General features: G+C 40.4%; 3 protein-coding genes across 3 annotated transcripts; 2 read left to right on the top strand and 1 right to left on the bottom strand.

Moving 5' to 3' along the window:
• The first annotated feature begins 900 nt into the window (after positions 1-900).
• Positions 901-4,187, top strand: gucd1 (guanylyl cyclase domain containing 1). The gene is made up of 6 exons (XM_035640751.2): positions 901-1,289; positions 1,422-1,506; positions 1,684-1,849; positions 1,945-2,036; positions 2,146-2,387; positions 3,073-4,187. Exons 1-6 carry the CDS (start codon positions 1,283-1,285, stop codon positions 3,162-3,164), a joined length of 684 nt encoding a protein of 227 aa, XP_035496644.1. The 5' UTR covers positions 901-1,282; the 3' UTR covers positions 3,165-4,187.
• Positions 4,188-5,790: 1,603 nt separating this feature from the next.
• Positions 5,791-10,629, bottom strand: upb1 (ureidopropionase, beta). Its single transcript, XM_035640855.2, has 10 exons — positions 10,293-10,629; positions 8,307-8,478; positions 8,093-8,180; positions 7,906-8,000; positions 7,658-7,816; positions 7,397-7,566; positions 7,097-7,178; positions 6,949-6,991; positions 6,219-6,373; positions 5,791-5,985 (listed from the first exon to the last, which is right to left on the bottom strand). The coding sequence occupies exons 1-10, from the start codon at positions 10,394-10,396 to the stop codon at positions 5,902-5,904; spliced, it is 1,152 nt and encodes a 383-aa protein (XP_035496748.1). The 5' UTR covers positions 10,397-10,629; the 3' UTR covers positions 5,791-5,901.
• A 196-nt stretch (positions 10,630-10,825) lies between these two features.
• On the top strand, positions 10,826-14,360 carry LOC118314414. The gene is made up of 6 exons (XM_047331267.1): positions 10,826-11,183; positions 11,482-11,609; positions 11,974-12,136; positions 12,498-12,791; positions 13,131-13,891; positions 14,016-14,360. The coding sequence occupies exons 1-5, from the start codon at positions 11,080-11,082 to the stop codon at positions 13,888-13,890; spliced, it is 1,449 nt and encodes a 482-aa protein (XP_047187223.1). The 5' UTR covers positions 10,826-11,079; the 3' UTR covers position 13,891; positions 14,016-14,360.
• The last annotated feature ends 1,264 nt before the right edge of the window (positions 14,361-15,624 follow it).

Raw genomic sequence — 15,624 nt, 5'->3', positions numbered from 1 at the left:
GATTCAACAAACAGTAGAACAGGTGATACTTAACTGCAGGAAATACGCAACAGACAGAAAGGACATGATGCAGGGATTGAAAAGAGGGATGTGGAGAAAGTGCACAAGGCAGGAAATATTTGATCAATTTCATAAAGAAGACCGGATTAATAGGAGAGGTATAACAATATTGGGAGTTAAATAACTCCAGAAGAGGGCGGTGATGCATCACAAGGGATGCAAGCCGCCGCTAAAACCCAAAGAAGAAGAAGATTTTTATTTTTTTTTAAATGAACGTACACAGGTACAAAGACAAGTTTGCACTTTACATTTTGATATGTAATAACAGGACATCTACCTCCTACACAAATGTGGATGTTAATATGAGAATTTTCCGCATAAATAATTCAGGTATTAGGGTACCACATAATATAAAACCAACAACATTAGTGGTAATCATAACAATAATTTAACAAAAAAGACAGTAAATAAAATAAATGAAAAATGAAAAACATAAAATATTACAATATTGCACAGGGGGCTAAAATAGGTCAGACTTAAGCATATAAAAATTTCTGGCATGGACAGTTTTTATGTGTTTATTTTTTTTGTTTTTTACGAAGAAATTTCATTTTTAAGTACAGTCCATAATGGAGGTGTTTTGGCATACCGGGATTTGTGTATATAATATTTGGTAATGGTGCTGATGTTATTGATTAAAAATTCCAGTTTTTTGTTTTCTAGAATTAGACAGAATTGAATATTTTTGAAAGAAAAGGAAAAGGATTTGAGATGATCATTCAAGGATCTCCATAAACTTTGAACAGCTTCAAGGAGAAGAAGAAGAAGAAGAAGAAGAAGATTCACGGAGTAAAGATGACTCCCCCGCGCCGCACGGGGGCGCCATAGCTGTAGCTGACCGACGACCACACACCAGAAGCTTGAGTGCTAGCAAACAACCGAGTGAGACAGAAGAGACCATAGATGGAAGCGTCAGCAAAAAAAATACTTGCTTTAATTGAGACTTTCCTTATTTGTACCCATATTTTGTCATTCATCTAGTAACCGTATGTCTAGCAGCGGTGCGTGTCGAGGGGCCAGCCTCGCTGTGTGAGCAGCGAACCTGAAACCAGGCCAGTGAACGTTGTTAGCCTAACTGCTAAACTTGCTGCTGGGCAGCTGGTTTTTCTCCTAGTTAGCATCGATGAGGAAACCCAGCACTGCTTCAGATGCTGTGAATAAGCCTGACCCGTCTGTCCGGAGTTAGCTAGTCGGCCGCTTGTCCTAGTACGAAGACAGCAGAATGACAGGTGAGTTGCACGGATTGACACCTTAACTACTGGATTACTAGCCAACATGGGATTGTTGTTGTTGTTGTCGTCGTTTTACACTTTAAATAATAATGTGAGAGGAGTTATAATAACACCACGGCTTTTTTTCAGAGGATGCCATCCTGCTGAATGTACCTGTCATTCGGCAGCTGTACCACTGGGACTGTGGGCTAGCCTGCTCCAGGATGGTCCTGAAGTAAGTGCACAGCGAAGTCGCTGACTCAAACAAGTCAATGCTTTTGCAGCATGTACTAAGCCAAAAAGCATATTGATGGCGTAGTTCCTTGCAGCACTGAACTGTCTTGTGGTTACAAACGGGTGCAGCATTGTTAATGCACCGGGATTCACAGTCCGTCACTGTCCTATCTCGCAGGTACCTCCACCCTGTCCACGATGAGGAGTTTCAGAGGGCATGCTGGGAGCTGAAGCTGACGGAGAGTGTGTGGACTATTGACCTGGCATACCTCATGTGTCATCTGGGAATCAAACACTGCTTCTACACGCAGACTCTGGGCGTCGATAAGGGTTTTAGGAATCAGGTACCTTACTGAGTCTTAGCTATCAAGTACAGCCCTAATCGGCTTTGACTTCGTTTTGTGATATTGTCTCTGTTGTCTCTTGGTGGCGTTTGCAGTCTTTTTATAAGAAGCATTTTGAGACAGAGGAGGACCGAGTGAATGAGCTCTTCCTAAAAGCAGAGAGCAAAGGTGTGGCTGTGAGGAAATGGTGAGTTTTCTGTCAATAATTATTCACTTGGACAAGCCACCTGCTTTTGATTTACCCAGAATAAACCTGACATGTATCTGTGGTTATCTCTCTGTCTCTTTCTCTGTAGTTCAGTAACTGTTCAGGAAATCCAATCTCATCTGGAGCAGGGCCATGTTGCCATAGTGCTGGTCAACGCTGTTGTCTTGACATGTGAACTGTGCTCCTCGCCTGTCAAATATTGTTGCTTCCTGCCGGCGGGTCAGAAGTGTTTCTGCAGGAAGCCAGAGTACCAGGGTCACTTTGTGGTAGTGTGCGGCTTCAACAGGACCACAGGCTGTATTTTCTACAACAACCCTGCATATTCTGACAGTGAGTAATCCTATATGTCCAAAGCACAAGCTGAATGTGACGTAGCTGTGTTTGAATAAAAAGCGATTACTGTATCAAGGGGCGACAGTAAAATTGCCATGAGACAGTGTAAGCATACACCAGGTCAGAAAATGAATTATTAACAGTCTAAGTCATTTGTTAAACAAAAATGTTACACAATTTCTGTTCTTATTTTTCTCTCCATTATATGTTTGTACATTGAATAACAATTGTTTTTTGAACAAAAAATAACAGCACTTCACAGATCCAGACACTTATGGAATAGTTGACACAAAGAAATAACTGTCCGGTAAATAGTATTAAATAGATGTACCATAAAAACAACTTGCACAAGACATTTAACTATTTTCAACTATGGTTGGTTAAGAATCAAAGTATTGGACAAATCAATATTTAGACAGGGTAATTAGAGTAAGAGTTAAGCAGTCGACAGAGTTATTACAGGTCGTCCTGTACGAAACATGTCTGTACCAAGTTTCATGGCAATCCATTAAGTAGTTGTTGAAAAATTTCACTCAAAACACCAGAAAGTTTGTATGTTTCATCACCTGGAAACAGTGAATATTTGGATCAATTTTAATGGAAATGTATTCAAAAGGTGTTGAAAGCTTTGGACTAACCAAACGATTATTGCTGTGTGTGTGTTTTTGTGCGTGTGCATTAGGGGTGTGCTGCACCAGCATCAGTAACTTTGAGGAGGCTCGGCGGAGCTATGGGACAGATGAAGATATCCTGTTCATCTTTAAGGAGAGTTGATGGGCAGCGATGATGACGGATTTGGATTTTTCACTCTTCCTCATTATTATATCTACATCATGCTGCTGCAGGCCTCCAGTACTGGACTCCCATCAGCTGTCGCAGATCCCCTGGGCTATCCCCTCCGGTGCTAAAAAGCCTTGACTGCTCTCAAGAAAAACACTTGCTGCAGAATCACTCTATCTAGTTGACCTTGAGTTGTTTTGTTTTTTTAATTCCTCTTTTGACATGAGCAAATAGTTTAAATTAATTTTACTGTGTTTGTTGAATATTAATGGCTGCAGTTGCTAACAGAGAGAATCTATTGAAATCTCCAACTGTGGGGATTTCTAGACCTGTGAAACAACAGTGGATGAAATTAGTGAACCAAGACCTAGAAAAGGAATTACCACAAATAACGTTCATATAATTCAAGGCTGATGATGAAATCATATTTTGTTCTGTTTAGTGTTGAAGTCTGAACAGGCCGCCCTCTCACCTTTACCTGCCTTTTTAGGAATCCTACTACCGCTCCTCTTGGTCACAATTTATTTAAACAATTCTATCAACAGGGAATAGAGGAGCCGTAGTCGTCATGTTTTGAGAGTCTCAGGTAATTAATGCCCTGAAGTGTGACATGTGCATCAAATGACAAATCTATAGTTCAATGCAATACTCTACGGAAGTTTGTCTGGAATTCAATCTACCTGCAGAGGAACATGGATAGTTGATGGACACAATGAAACCTGAACTTAGCAGTTTCCTCCACTTCTCTGGTGAAAAAACAAAACAAAAAAAAACAGCTCTGCATCTTTGTGTCCATGGTAACACGCTGGTTAGATGGGTGCATTGTTTGGTTGATTTGACCATGTGGAAGAACAAAGGTGTAACTTGATCATGTTTTCTGCTGAAAGCAGTGAAACCTAGGTAATTTCTACGCTCTCACCAAGTTGTTTTATTTTTTAATTTTGGTATTATGTATGGATTTTTGCACTACACTTTTCATACCAGACATAATTGTTATTTAAAGATTTTACCACGAAATTGCTTCCTTGAATCTTCATTAAAGTGGTTTCTTCCTGTGCTCCTTGGTAAGAACAAAGAGCTATTAAAACTGCAAACTTTATTTTTTATTAAACATAGAGCTTAATTTATTACTTAGAACAAGATAGTCAATTTGTGAGGTAGTAAAGCTTTCATAACTATCCTGCACAGTACTGACACATGACAGTGGAGTAAAGAACGCTGGAACTTCTTCCTTGAATTACTTACTAAACTAAGTGTAGTTAATAATTGATAATTCAAATGACCTGATAGAGGGTTTTGAGGAAATATTAGACTTTCTATTTCTATGCCAGAACAAGGTCGAGGATGTCATCAAAACAATGAGTGGGTTTGTTTGCATGTTGAATAAAACAAATTGAGAGTATTAGTGAATTAAAGACAGAACTATGCTGCGTTCACACAGGACACGACTGTCGTTGGCAACATCTACATGAATGTTTAAATCACCCACTATGATGACTATCTGTGCTAAGCACCAACTCAGATAAAAAGTCTCAGAATTCAGATAAAAACTCTAAGTAAAGGCCTGGTGGATGATATACAATGACTAGAACAACTGTTTTTTGAGACTTCCAGCTTGGGTGAAAGAGGCAAAGAGCTATAGGCTTTCAAATGAGTTCAAGCTAAGTTTTGATGAGGGTTGAGCAATAAGACTTATTGTTAGACAGCTTTTGACTGTCTAACTGAGTGAAATTTCTAGAAAAGAGAGCTGCTCCATCCAAAGTAGGATGAATGCCGTCTCTCCGCATCAGACCAAAAGGTGCGGCAGATGTCTATGAAGCTAAAACTGTTATCTGGACACCACCTCGAGAACCAGCGAGTTAAGGATGACATGCGGCTGGGGGACCTGAGGGAGTTACACCGTGGACTGGCTAATGATTTACTTTCCATGGTGTGGAGCCGCGCCTCCATCATGGCAAATGAACTACACTTCTTACATGTACCACCATTATCGCTATGGGAGGCATAGGAGTGACTTATTATCCCAGCAGTAAGAGGAAACAGCAGTGTTAAAAGAGACGAAGATGAGCAGTGGATGACTACATAGTGACGTCATTTTTACCATACTATCATTAATAATTTTTCAATCTATATAAGGTGATGTATATAGTCCTACAGAATAGAGATACTTGGAAAAAACAACAACTTTGCATTATCTCATTTTCTGACTTTCTTTGTGATTTCTTTATGACATCATGTGATTGGGAAAAAAATTATGATCAATATAAGCTTCAGATCATGTCTATAGCAATATTATTAGCAGATGTAACTTGGGAAAAAATATGTTCACTTTGACCAATCAGCTCCTGTTCATCTGAACATGCCCTACCAAGTAATATTTCACCCAAGTTAGGTGAAAATCCATCCTTGCATTGTATAGTTTTCTGTTCATACACACACACACACACACACACACACACACACACACACACACACACACACACACACACAAAAACAGTAATTTGGGATGTGTTGCAGATATCACATCCGCGTGTCCGCATACATAAACAGTATGCAGATGAATTCTAAGCTGCACAGACCTGAAGAACTCAACAGTGAAATCAAGATAACAGAGCCCAGGTTTGACTGAGATATTAGTTTTATGAGATGAAAACACTGACACAGTGATTCAGTCTGACACACTTTGGTCTGACACAAAATGTCGACATATCGGATGTTTGTGCATTGTCTTCTACTCCTTCACTATGTTGGGTTTAAAATCATATCTAACAGCATTGGTAAGTTCCTCTGCATACTCAGCATACCTCCCGGTCATCTGCAAAGAAATGGGTACAAGTCGATTTATCAAGGCAGAGTTTACATGAGCAGAATAACTACAACCATCCTATCACTGCACGGACAAATCAACACGTACAATTCAGAGAATTCAGGAACTTTAAACTTCCCAACAACATGTATAATAAGAGCTGAAATGATTGACTGAATTCATGAGCTTGAGTCATTTTCCATGTAAAACTGCAGAACAATTCGCAGATTTGCTGAATTTACCTTGAAACTCCATTTATCGCTGATTTGTCTGTTCAGGTTGAGATCCATTTCTACCACCAGAAGTCCGTCACGAGTTCGAGAGAGGCCCGGTGTGCGGCTGCCGTCTGGAGCAGCCACATAACTAGATCCATAGAAGTGTCCAAAGTCATGGTGAGCTGCGAAAGATCAGGAAAGACGTCTTTAACTGGTACTCCTAATAATACACATTGCTCTTCACTGTAGGTGAGACCAAAACTGACTCATTGAGTGAGGGGGAAAAGGAAATAAACCAATCAGTAAATAAAATAGTATATGGAAAATAAATTGTGAAACACCTTGATCTATATTTTAAGGTAAAATGAATCAGGCTGCTTTCATGAAAAAAAGAAAATGCATTCTACTAATGAGAAATGAATGGATAATGACATAACATCAGAGGATAAAAAACAATACACTACAAAACTCAATTCATATATTGACTTATTTCTGACTTGTCAGTTTTATTTCTATTCTATTTGACCTTTTATTCCATTCCTTTGCCATGTTGACACATTCTGATTTAAAGGAGCAGTGAGCTCCATTTAACTGTTACATTGCACAAAACACCTTGCATGACTACAGGTTTACATGTTTTTTTGTTTAGAATCATTACGGTTATCTTTAACAATATAGGTACTTAAGTAACTTAACATTATCGCAGTTTAAATGAGATGAAAGCACCTTTATGAATTGAATGAAATAAATTTCATACCCTTTTTTCCATCACCAGATGTAAATTCACTTTTGAAATTCTCCTGGATGAAACACGGGAATGCAAAGGCACGTTTTCAATATGATTTCATATGCTGTGAGTTATCTACAAGACTTATATGATTGCAGACAGATTAGAGTGGACCTACCGTCCCAACACGGTTGATTGCGCAAGTAAAACAGTGGTTAGCTATTGCTGCATTCCTGGCCTCTATAGGCCACATGGGCTCACTGAAAGAAAGAATTATAATAATAATAAGTGTTTAAGCACAAATACAATAATGATAATAATTAGGTCATACATGGTCCCTGGAATTGTATTGCAACTTGTACTTTGCATATTCCCAAATCCACCATGAATGTACCAGCAGAGGAATACTGCACAGACAGAAGTGTGGCTGCATTAAACTCCAGCAGGTTGACTATACTTCCTCTATTCAGACCCTTACCTGAGAGCTCCAACAGTAGCTGAGGGGTTGAAGATTATCTCAGCTCCATTCATACTGTACATGAACCAGTTGAGAGGGTGATGGCGCCCATAGCAGATATTCACAGCTATCTTCCCAAACTGTGTCTGGAACACGGTGTGGCCAGTGTCACCCTCCATGTAATACGTAGACTGTAAAAAAAAATCATAAATAATAGTGAACACAGCAGTTTGCCTCATGATACACAGGCACTGTGCATCATATAGTCTGACACTCACTAACCTCGTTGAAGTCACCAACCCTGGGGATATGGTGCTTCCTGCTCTTTCCCAGTACATTTCCAGAGTTGGAGATCACCACTGCTGTGTTCCACAGCGTGTCGTGCAGCTCTTCTCGCTCCAGAATTGGGGAAACAACTACCATGTTGTATTTTTTGGCCAGCTAATGAGCAGAATTACAGTGTTGTTTTTAGACTTGTGATCTGCAGTGACTAATACCTGTGACACTGCGGCAGACCTGTGTAACCTCACCTCTTGGCAGAAGCGTGTAGTGTTTCCTTCTTCAGCAGACTCTGCAAACTCTGTCCACGGTTCTTTTTCACGGGTGCAGAAAGCAAAGGGCATGGCTGTGGACAGAAACAAGTCTGTTTGTTTTCACTGGGGACATCTGATTCACAATAGTTGAACATATCATTTTACAGCTGTGATTATGACTCACTCCAGGTCTCCTGAAAGCAGATGATGTTCACACCGCACATGGCTGCTACCTCGACCATTTCACCAATCCGGCTATGCATGGCATTGATCTGTGGAGGGAACATCCACTGGATTTACACATGTCAACTTCACCTTAACAGCTAAATGAAGAAACCAATGTCTCACAAACAGGTGTCTCGGAACATAATATGTGTAATATGTGGAGGAGTCCTGACCTGGTCCAGGATGGGCGCATCAGTAGACAGTACAATGCGGTGCTGGATGAGTCCCACCCGGATCCTCCTGGGCGGCCTCAGTTGTTCCAGTGCAGCTTCAAACCTGTAACCCTTCAGCTCAAAGTCCCGTTTGGAGGCAGCGTCCACAGCACACACCGGTAGGTCCAACTTCCTGTAACAGAGAAGATGGGCCGTAGATTCAACACTGGTTCCTAGTGATAACAGAGCACTGTTAAACAGTTTTAGTGAGTGCGTCTCAGGTCTTTGCTCTAAGCCAATAGTGAGAAGTGAGCAAAGCCTTTGGTCGACAGAAAATGCATTAGCAACTGTTTCGATCATCAGTAAGTTATGTTATCGAGGAAAACATGTCAACATTTGCAGGTTCTAGCTTCACAAACATGATGAATTGTTGCTTCTGTGTCATTCTGTGTCAAATCTTTTCAGGTTGCTTTTTCCAAAACCTTGTCTATACAATGAATGTGTCCCAAAACCAAGGCCTTTAAAATATTTCTACTAGAATATATATTTAGCCACAATACATTTCAAGGGTGTTTATGTGAATGTATATCAGGACAATAGTTCCCAGGCTCATCAATCTTTAAGTGTTGGAAAACAAACATGTTGTTCTTTGTGCCAAACCATTAAAAAGCCTGTACCGCATTGCCATTTTATTTCTACAAGGCCCTGCTTTTGTAAAAGAAATACCCATTTATTGGCTCTAATATGATATCAATCATTAATTATCTTCGCATGCAATCTTTTATTAATTTTGTAAATATAATTTTACAGTGTGCACCTCAGGAAGCATGTGGAAATTGTACTGAAAATGTTGACAAATGTTGACACCTGTCGATGTCCACATTGAAATCATCACAATATGCCTTTACATGTAATCAAAAAATCATCAAGCATGTTCACTAGTCAGCCCTGTTGATCAAGCGAAGTGGTTAAGTGATAAAAGTTAATTTTCAATGAAGTGATGTGATTTTTTTAGTATCTTATTCTTCTTTCATTACAGAATATAAAATGTAACCACTCCATTGAAAATGGCATCTGAGATAAAGCCTATTTCTATAATGAGGCCCTGATAGTGTATACATATATATTTTTTAAATGTTCCTAGAGGTAAATCAATGTGTTTAACTATGTGTATTCATCTATGAAGGGAATATGGAAGGTCCCTGGCACTTTGTACACAGTGACTACACATCAAGTTGTTTCTATGTACATTATGTTCCCACTCACATAAAGATGACCAAAACATGTATTATGTACAATGTACAGTATATATAATTTACTGGTAATATCTTTTTCCATTAGTGTGCTAGACCTAAAATATTGGCAATTTAATAAATTAATAAAAGATTGTTTTGCAGGGAAAAAAAGATTGATATCATAGGGGTACAAAGAAATGCCTTCAATCACTCTCCTTTAGTAATTTTGCACTTTTTCCCCAAAACTAAGGCCTTGTGAAAATCAATAGACATGAAGTAAGATGCCCAAACATGAATAAAGGAACAACAGTGAAATTTAACAAAAAAAAATGTTTTTCATTTATTTTATTCTGTCTGATCCATATTTCACAATTAAACAACATTTTAATGGCAAGCAAGCAATTCATCGAGGAAAAAACTCGGAAGATTAATCAATAATGGAATCAATTCTGAGTTTAAGCCCTATATTATGTTTTGACTTTTCTTAAGAGAATTTCCCCCCTCCAACTGAGAATGTGACTTAAATATAAGTCTGGACTGATACACCTCTTTTGGCTCTGTACATACATTTTCAACGCAACTATTACTGCGTGTGAGACAAATACACGATTGTGAGGACAATTAGACACACGGGCTGCGTGCGTAAAGTTCAGCTCTGAACAGACAGACCAAAGTCCACTGAACAGAATAATAATTTACCCCCGGACAAACAGAGCAGTTTAAGTAATATGACAGTACAAATCTGATTCGCTGCAATGTAACTAATACTCACAAAGTTTCCTTCCCGAAGAGGATGCGTTTCACCTCTGAGAGCTCTGCCTGAGGCAGGTGAGACTCCAGACAGTCCTCCAGAGACTCAAACTCACACCCGGACATTGCTGCGCTTTGTTCGGATATGCGGCTTCACAGCTGGCGGCACCGCGGTCCACTCTCTGTCGGCACTGTCTGTGGTTGGTGCAAAGTTCGAGGGTCTATGGAAGGCCAAAAGCGCAAATATCGTCTTAGAAAATGCGTGCCGAGACGTCATAAAATGACGTCTTAACAGGCAAAAACCGCCGTGTCCAGACCTAATTTTTTAACGTCTCGACACGCATTTTTGAATGGACCGTTCTATTCTTTGCTATGGAAAGCCATTAGCGCAAATATCGTGTTGGAGAATACGCGTAGTCACGTAAAAAACAGACGTGTCAAGATGTAAAAACGTGTCAAGACGGCATTTTTTGCCGTCTTGACACGTTATATTTTTACATGTTGACGCGTCATTAACGACACGTGATGTGGTTATTAGCCACTGAGAGACTTAGGATAACGGAAGTCATACGTATTTATGAAGTCGGGGGTCCAAAAATGATGTAAGAGTCACGTGATGAATAAATTACTGACGTTGCGCCCCACACACCCCCGACACATGACGCTGCTCATTACCCGACACGTAGAGTAGTGACGTATGTGAAACGTGAGCCAGGGGGCGTGTCCTTTGGATTGAACGAGTTCACGTTTGCAGCGGGGGTGCAGGGAACCAGGCTTTCAGTTGACTCCGAGGCAAACGAGAGGTCGAGATGGCACTCCGGAATTTTCTGACGGACTGCAACCAAACTTTTCAATATTGTGTGCGGTTAGCCACATCGGACGATGATAAAACGAGACGAGCGTCTTTGGCAAGGTAAGATATATGTCACTTTTTCTATTTAACAGCCATGTCGGCTGAGCTCCTGCAGAGTTAGATAGTTACTAGCTCATGAAAAACCCTTGGCTTGATAATTACATGTGTGTGACTTAACCCCCCGTGCTGACTACAGTGTCTACCCTGTTGAGCCTTTAGTCTTTATGTCTTTATTTTCATGTTGTATTCATGATACAACATGAATACAACACAGTTTTTTGACGCTGTCCCTGTGTTTCAGATTTGTAAAGCCAGTTTTTCTGACCATAACAATAACAACCATATTTTTATATACTAGAATGCATACAATGCAATCAAGTCTCCGATGGGCAAGAGTAAGGCTGGTAGAGACGGGCCTGGCTGGACAGCTGCTGGATGTCATCGAGGAATTTCTTCAGGACACAGGAGAAGATCGACAAATCCCTGGTAAGTTCATAGAATTTTATTTATAGATAAATGTGATCATGCAGAATCTATGCATAGTTTTTAATGGCATACATTGATGCAGAGATGGACACAAAACATATAAATCTAATTTTAAAATCTGATATTTAAGATTCTTTAATTCTCAGAATTCGAATCTGACCAACACTTGTCCAATTTCCCTGCTTCCAACACATCAACAACACAACTAACTGTTCACCTGCTGCCTCCTGTGGCAGGGGTCACTGTAACAAAAAAGTTCCTGTTATTCAGGTCAGTTGTTGGTGGTTTTCATTTTGTGTCTGCTTGGTATACTACAATAATAACGTGTTATTTAAACTATTTTATTTGTTTTTAATCACTGCAGTGTCTCAAGGATATCGTGCTCCTCGAATAAGGGGACGGGTCGGGCAGCCACGTTGTCTGATCACGGAAGAGCAACTGCAGTTCCTGCTCTCATTTAATTTCACAGTGCAGCAGATTGCAGACATACTGGGTGTCTCAAGACGCACTGTAACACAACGCCTCAGGTAATTATTGGCACATACAATAACAAATTAATATATGCTGTTCAGTTTGGTTCATGGCTGGAGGGATAATTCAAGAGAAGGGACAAGGGGGCGCACCTCCAGGAAATAGGTGCAAGACAAATAAAGTACAAAGTAAAAGAATAGCATCATTGACAGTGTCATGCTCCAAAAATGTATTACAGGCAGCATTTGATCTAAACATTGACCTGGATGTAGCAGAAACCGCCTGTGGGTCTATGTGTTAAATTGCAGTAGTAGAATGGTCAGATTGAATTTAAGTTATCTAGTTGTGAATATCTGCACAGAAGCATTTGTTTATTTCAACATGAGTGTCATTTATTTTTTCCTTTTTTAAATACAGACAACATAATATCACCATCCGTGGTCGCTACTCCAACATGACCAATGCCGAGTTGGATGAGCGAGTCATTGACCTGGTACACGGAAATGACGAGCTTGGCCCAGATGCTGTGCGTGCACGTCTTTTTGGCGAAGGCATCGTTGTACAGAGAAGACGTGTTCGCCAGAGTCTCCTCAGGACCAACCCAGCGGGGGCTGCTCTCAGAGCCATGTCTCATAGACTGCACAGGCGCACATACAGAGTAGCTGGGCCTAATTCGTTGTGGCATCTTGATGGAAATCACAAACTCATCAGGTCAGTAACTATACCCTAAGTGTAATCTGCAAATTAGTTTGCCCCCTTCCAAATATATATTTGTTGTTGCAGTTATTTTCCTGCATATTTCACACGCTTAACCAGCAGTTAATGTTAAAGAGAACCCTAACACAACTGTGGGTCATATTACTGTGATTGTTTTCATCAAATTTACAATGTCTTTCTTTGACATTAAATTTCTTTTAGGTTTGCAATAAAAAGAGATAACTGCTATAACAGCAAACCAGGGATGGAGAGATGTCATGCTCACAGTGCAACAAGTTGTAAAATGTTAATCTAGCATGATTCTTAACATCAACATTTACTTTTTACTGGAAGGTGGAGAATCGTTATCCATGGAGGAATTGACGGATTCAACCGGATGATTGTGTTCCTCCAAGCTTCCAACAACAATAGAAGCAGCACTGTGATGGAGCAGTTTGTTCATGCTGTGGACCAATTTGGTGTCCCCTCTAGAGTACGCTGTGACCATGGTGGGGAAAACAATGCTGTTTGCCTCTTCATGGACGTTTTTCGAGGGACAGCTCGGGGAAGTGCTTTGAGAGGAAGGAGCACTCTCAACCAAAGAATTGAGAGACTGTGGAGAGATGTTTGGAATGGCCTCTCCAATGTGTACCATTCACTCTTCACACTTCTGGAGCAAGATGGGATCTTGGACATTAATAGTGAAACTCACCTTTGGGCTCTTCAATATGTGTACATGCCGAGAATCGACCGAGACCTGCAGCATTTTGTGAACCAGTGGAACCACCATGGACTCAGGACAACGAGATACATGTCACCGTACCGAATGTTTGTGCGTGGATGCCTCCGTCTACAGTCACAAAATTTGACTGGTGTTCAAGGGCTTTTCGGGGCAGATGAGGGGCCAGCAGATGAGCAGCCAGCAGAACAAGCAGTGAGACCACCTGTACCCACTTTCAACTGGCCAGAGAGGGTTGCTGTCCCTGCCAATACGTTTGCTGTTGAGCCTGGTCGCCTCCAAGAACTGCAACATCGAGTCGACCCTCTGGCTGGTTCCAGAGACGGGATGGGGGTTGATCTTCTGCAGGAAGTTCTGAGCTTTCTGTTGTCTTGAGGTATAATTAAACTCAGTCTATTTTGATTAACAATATCATTGGACAGCAGCCGTACCGGACTGTCTCTACCTCCATCATTGAGTCCATCCTCACCGCCTCCATCACCATCTTGTATCATCCGCAGGGCCCAAAAGGTGATCAGCTGCAACCTGCGGTCCCTCCAGGACACTGTCAGTGAGGACCCCCACTGACAGGCACTCTAACCCTCCTTCCCCCAACACCACCCAGTCATCTGCCCATTATGCTGCCAGATTTTTGCAAACTCTGACATTGAACTTTTCATTGTAATAGTGTATATATAGTTGCATATGTATAGTCTTTTTTCATTTATGGTAATTTTTTATTTATGTTCTTGTGTGCAGTACTTTTGATAATGGTTTATTTTTTGTAATTATTGTTTGACCTGAACACCAAGGCAAATTCCTTGTATTTGAAAATGTTATTGGCAATAAAGCCCTTTCCTTTCTGATTCCGACATGTAAGACTGGTTTGATGGTGAGCTCTACAAAATCTCCATTTTTCCATTTCCCCTAGAAATACCAAGTTTGGAAGATGTATGAGTCATATTGGTAACTTGTGAGAAAAATGTCTGTAAATTTATTTATTTACTCACACATGGACAGGTCGCCAGCCTATAACAGTGCCACATACAACAGGGCAAGAATTTAAAAGAAAAGAAAAAACAACGCTGCACCTTATTAATCACATATATTGGAAATTAACAACACAACTTATATTCACAACGAAAAAAATAATAAGAACATCGCAGTAGAACACACCCAGGATTCCATTTGGTGGGTTGGAACAAAACAAAAGTCAAAAACTTGAGAGTTAGACTCTACATTTTCTCTGTCAATCCCATTTTTTTTATAAAAAACTGAAAAAGATTTGGAACAACTGAAACAACAAAAACTGAGAGCACGGCTGAAATTTTTTTCACTGAATGCCAAATTGAATTGCGCCCCCAATCCCCATTTCCATAGCACTTTCAAATTTGGGGAATGTTGGCTGTACAGGCAGGCGCAGTACTGGTCCACATGTATTTGCCATTGGGAACATGGCCGGTCCATCTTCCGGATGGAGAAATTCCAGCTCCGGCTGTGTGGGAAATCCCATTGCTGGGATTTTGTCTAGTCCAGTGGAAAAAATAAGGACATCTCCCAGGCTCAGCGGGGATGCGCCATCTGCAAACCACAAAAAGAAAATCTGTAAATTTGTGGCATAAATAATACTGACAACATACTAAAGTAAAGAAATTAAATAAGAGTATTATGCTTATAATTATTTTTGATGCTGAAGGTGCATGAACAATAAACAAACAGTGACTCTATATATATATATATATTAATATATACAATGTAAACAAACAGAGACATAAAGTGCGAGATGAGGAATGTGCAAAAAAGATGAATAAAATGTGTTAAAAGTTATACAAATATTACAAATTCAGCTTTATTGTAATGAGAATATTCAAGGGGGGGGTGCAATAGTCAGTGACAGTGGGGAGTGGGGTGGTGGTCCCAGGATCTGTTAAGGATCCCAACTGCAGATGGGAAGAAACTTCATGTGGCGGGAGGTTTTGGTCCTGATGGACCGCAGCCTAAGCCTTGGGGGGATCCCGTGCTGATGGTCTGGGATTCAGAGACGTGTTTCCCCAGCTTCATCCTCTAGATGCTGGAGGAGAAGGTGGAGGGCCATGTTTACTGCATCGTCTACAGACCTGTTGGCTCTGT

Source organism: Scophthalmus maximus, chromosome 3, assembly GCF_022379125.1.
Source record: "Scophthalmus maximus strain ysfricsl-2021 chromosome 3, ASM2237912v1, whole genome shotgun sequence".
NCBI lineage: Eukaryota > Metazoa > Chordata > Actinopteri > Pleuronectiformes > Scophthalmidae > Scophthalmus > Scophthalmus maximus.
The sequence above is the reverse complement of the archived record's forward strand: the minus strand, read 5'-3'. Positions and strand labels throughout refer to the sequence as shown.

Bases quoted from the DNA above. Each gene is read 5' to 3' on its own strand.
- gucd1 (XM_035640751.2), top strand. The intron at 1,850-1,944 runs GTACCTTACTGA...TGGCGTTTGCAG, and splicing joins ATAAGGGTTTTAGGAATCAG to TCTTTTTATAAGAAGCATTT. The intron at 2,388-3,072 runs GTGAGTAATCCT...CGTGTGCATTAG, and splicing joins CAACCCTGCATATTCTGACA to GGGTGTGCTGCACCAGCATC.
- upb1 (XM_035640855.2), bottom strand. From the start codon at position 10,396: ATGTCCGGGTGTGAGTTTGAGTCTCTGGAGGACTGTCTGGAGTCTCAC. The intron at 7,179-7,396 runs GTAAGGGTCTGA...TCTTTCTTTCAG, and splicing joins GCTACTGTTGGAGCTCTCAG to TGAGCCCATGTGGCCTATAG. The intron at 6,374-6,948 runs GTATGAAATTTA...GATCTTTCGCAG, and splicing joins ATCTGGTGATGGAAAAAAGG to CTCACCATGACTTTGGACAC.
- LOC118314414 (XM_047331267.1), top strand. From the start codon at position 11,080: ATGGCACTCCGGAATTTTCTGACGGACTGCAACCAAACTTTTCAATAT. The intron at 11,610-11,973 runs GTAAGTTCATAG...TAATCACTGCAG, and splicing joins AGAAGATCGACAAATCCCTG to TGTCTCAAGGATATCGTGCT. The intron at 12,792-13,130 runs GTCAGTAACTAT...TTTTACTGGAAG, and splicing joins GGAAATCACAAACTCATCAG to GTGGAGAATCGTTATCCATG.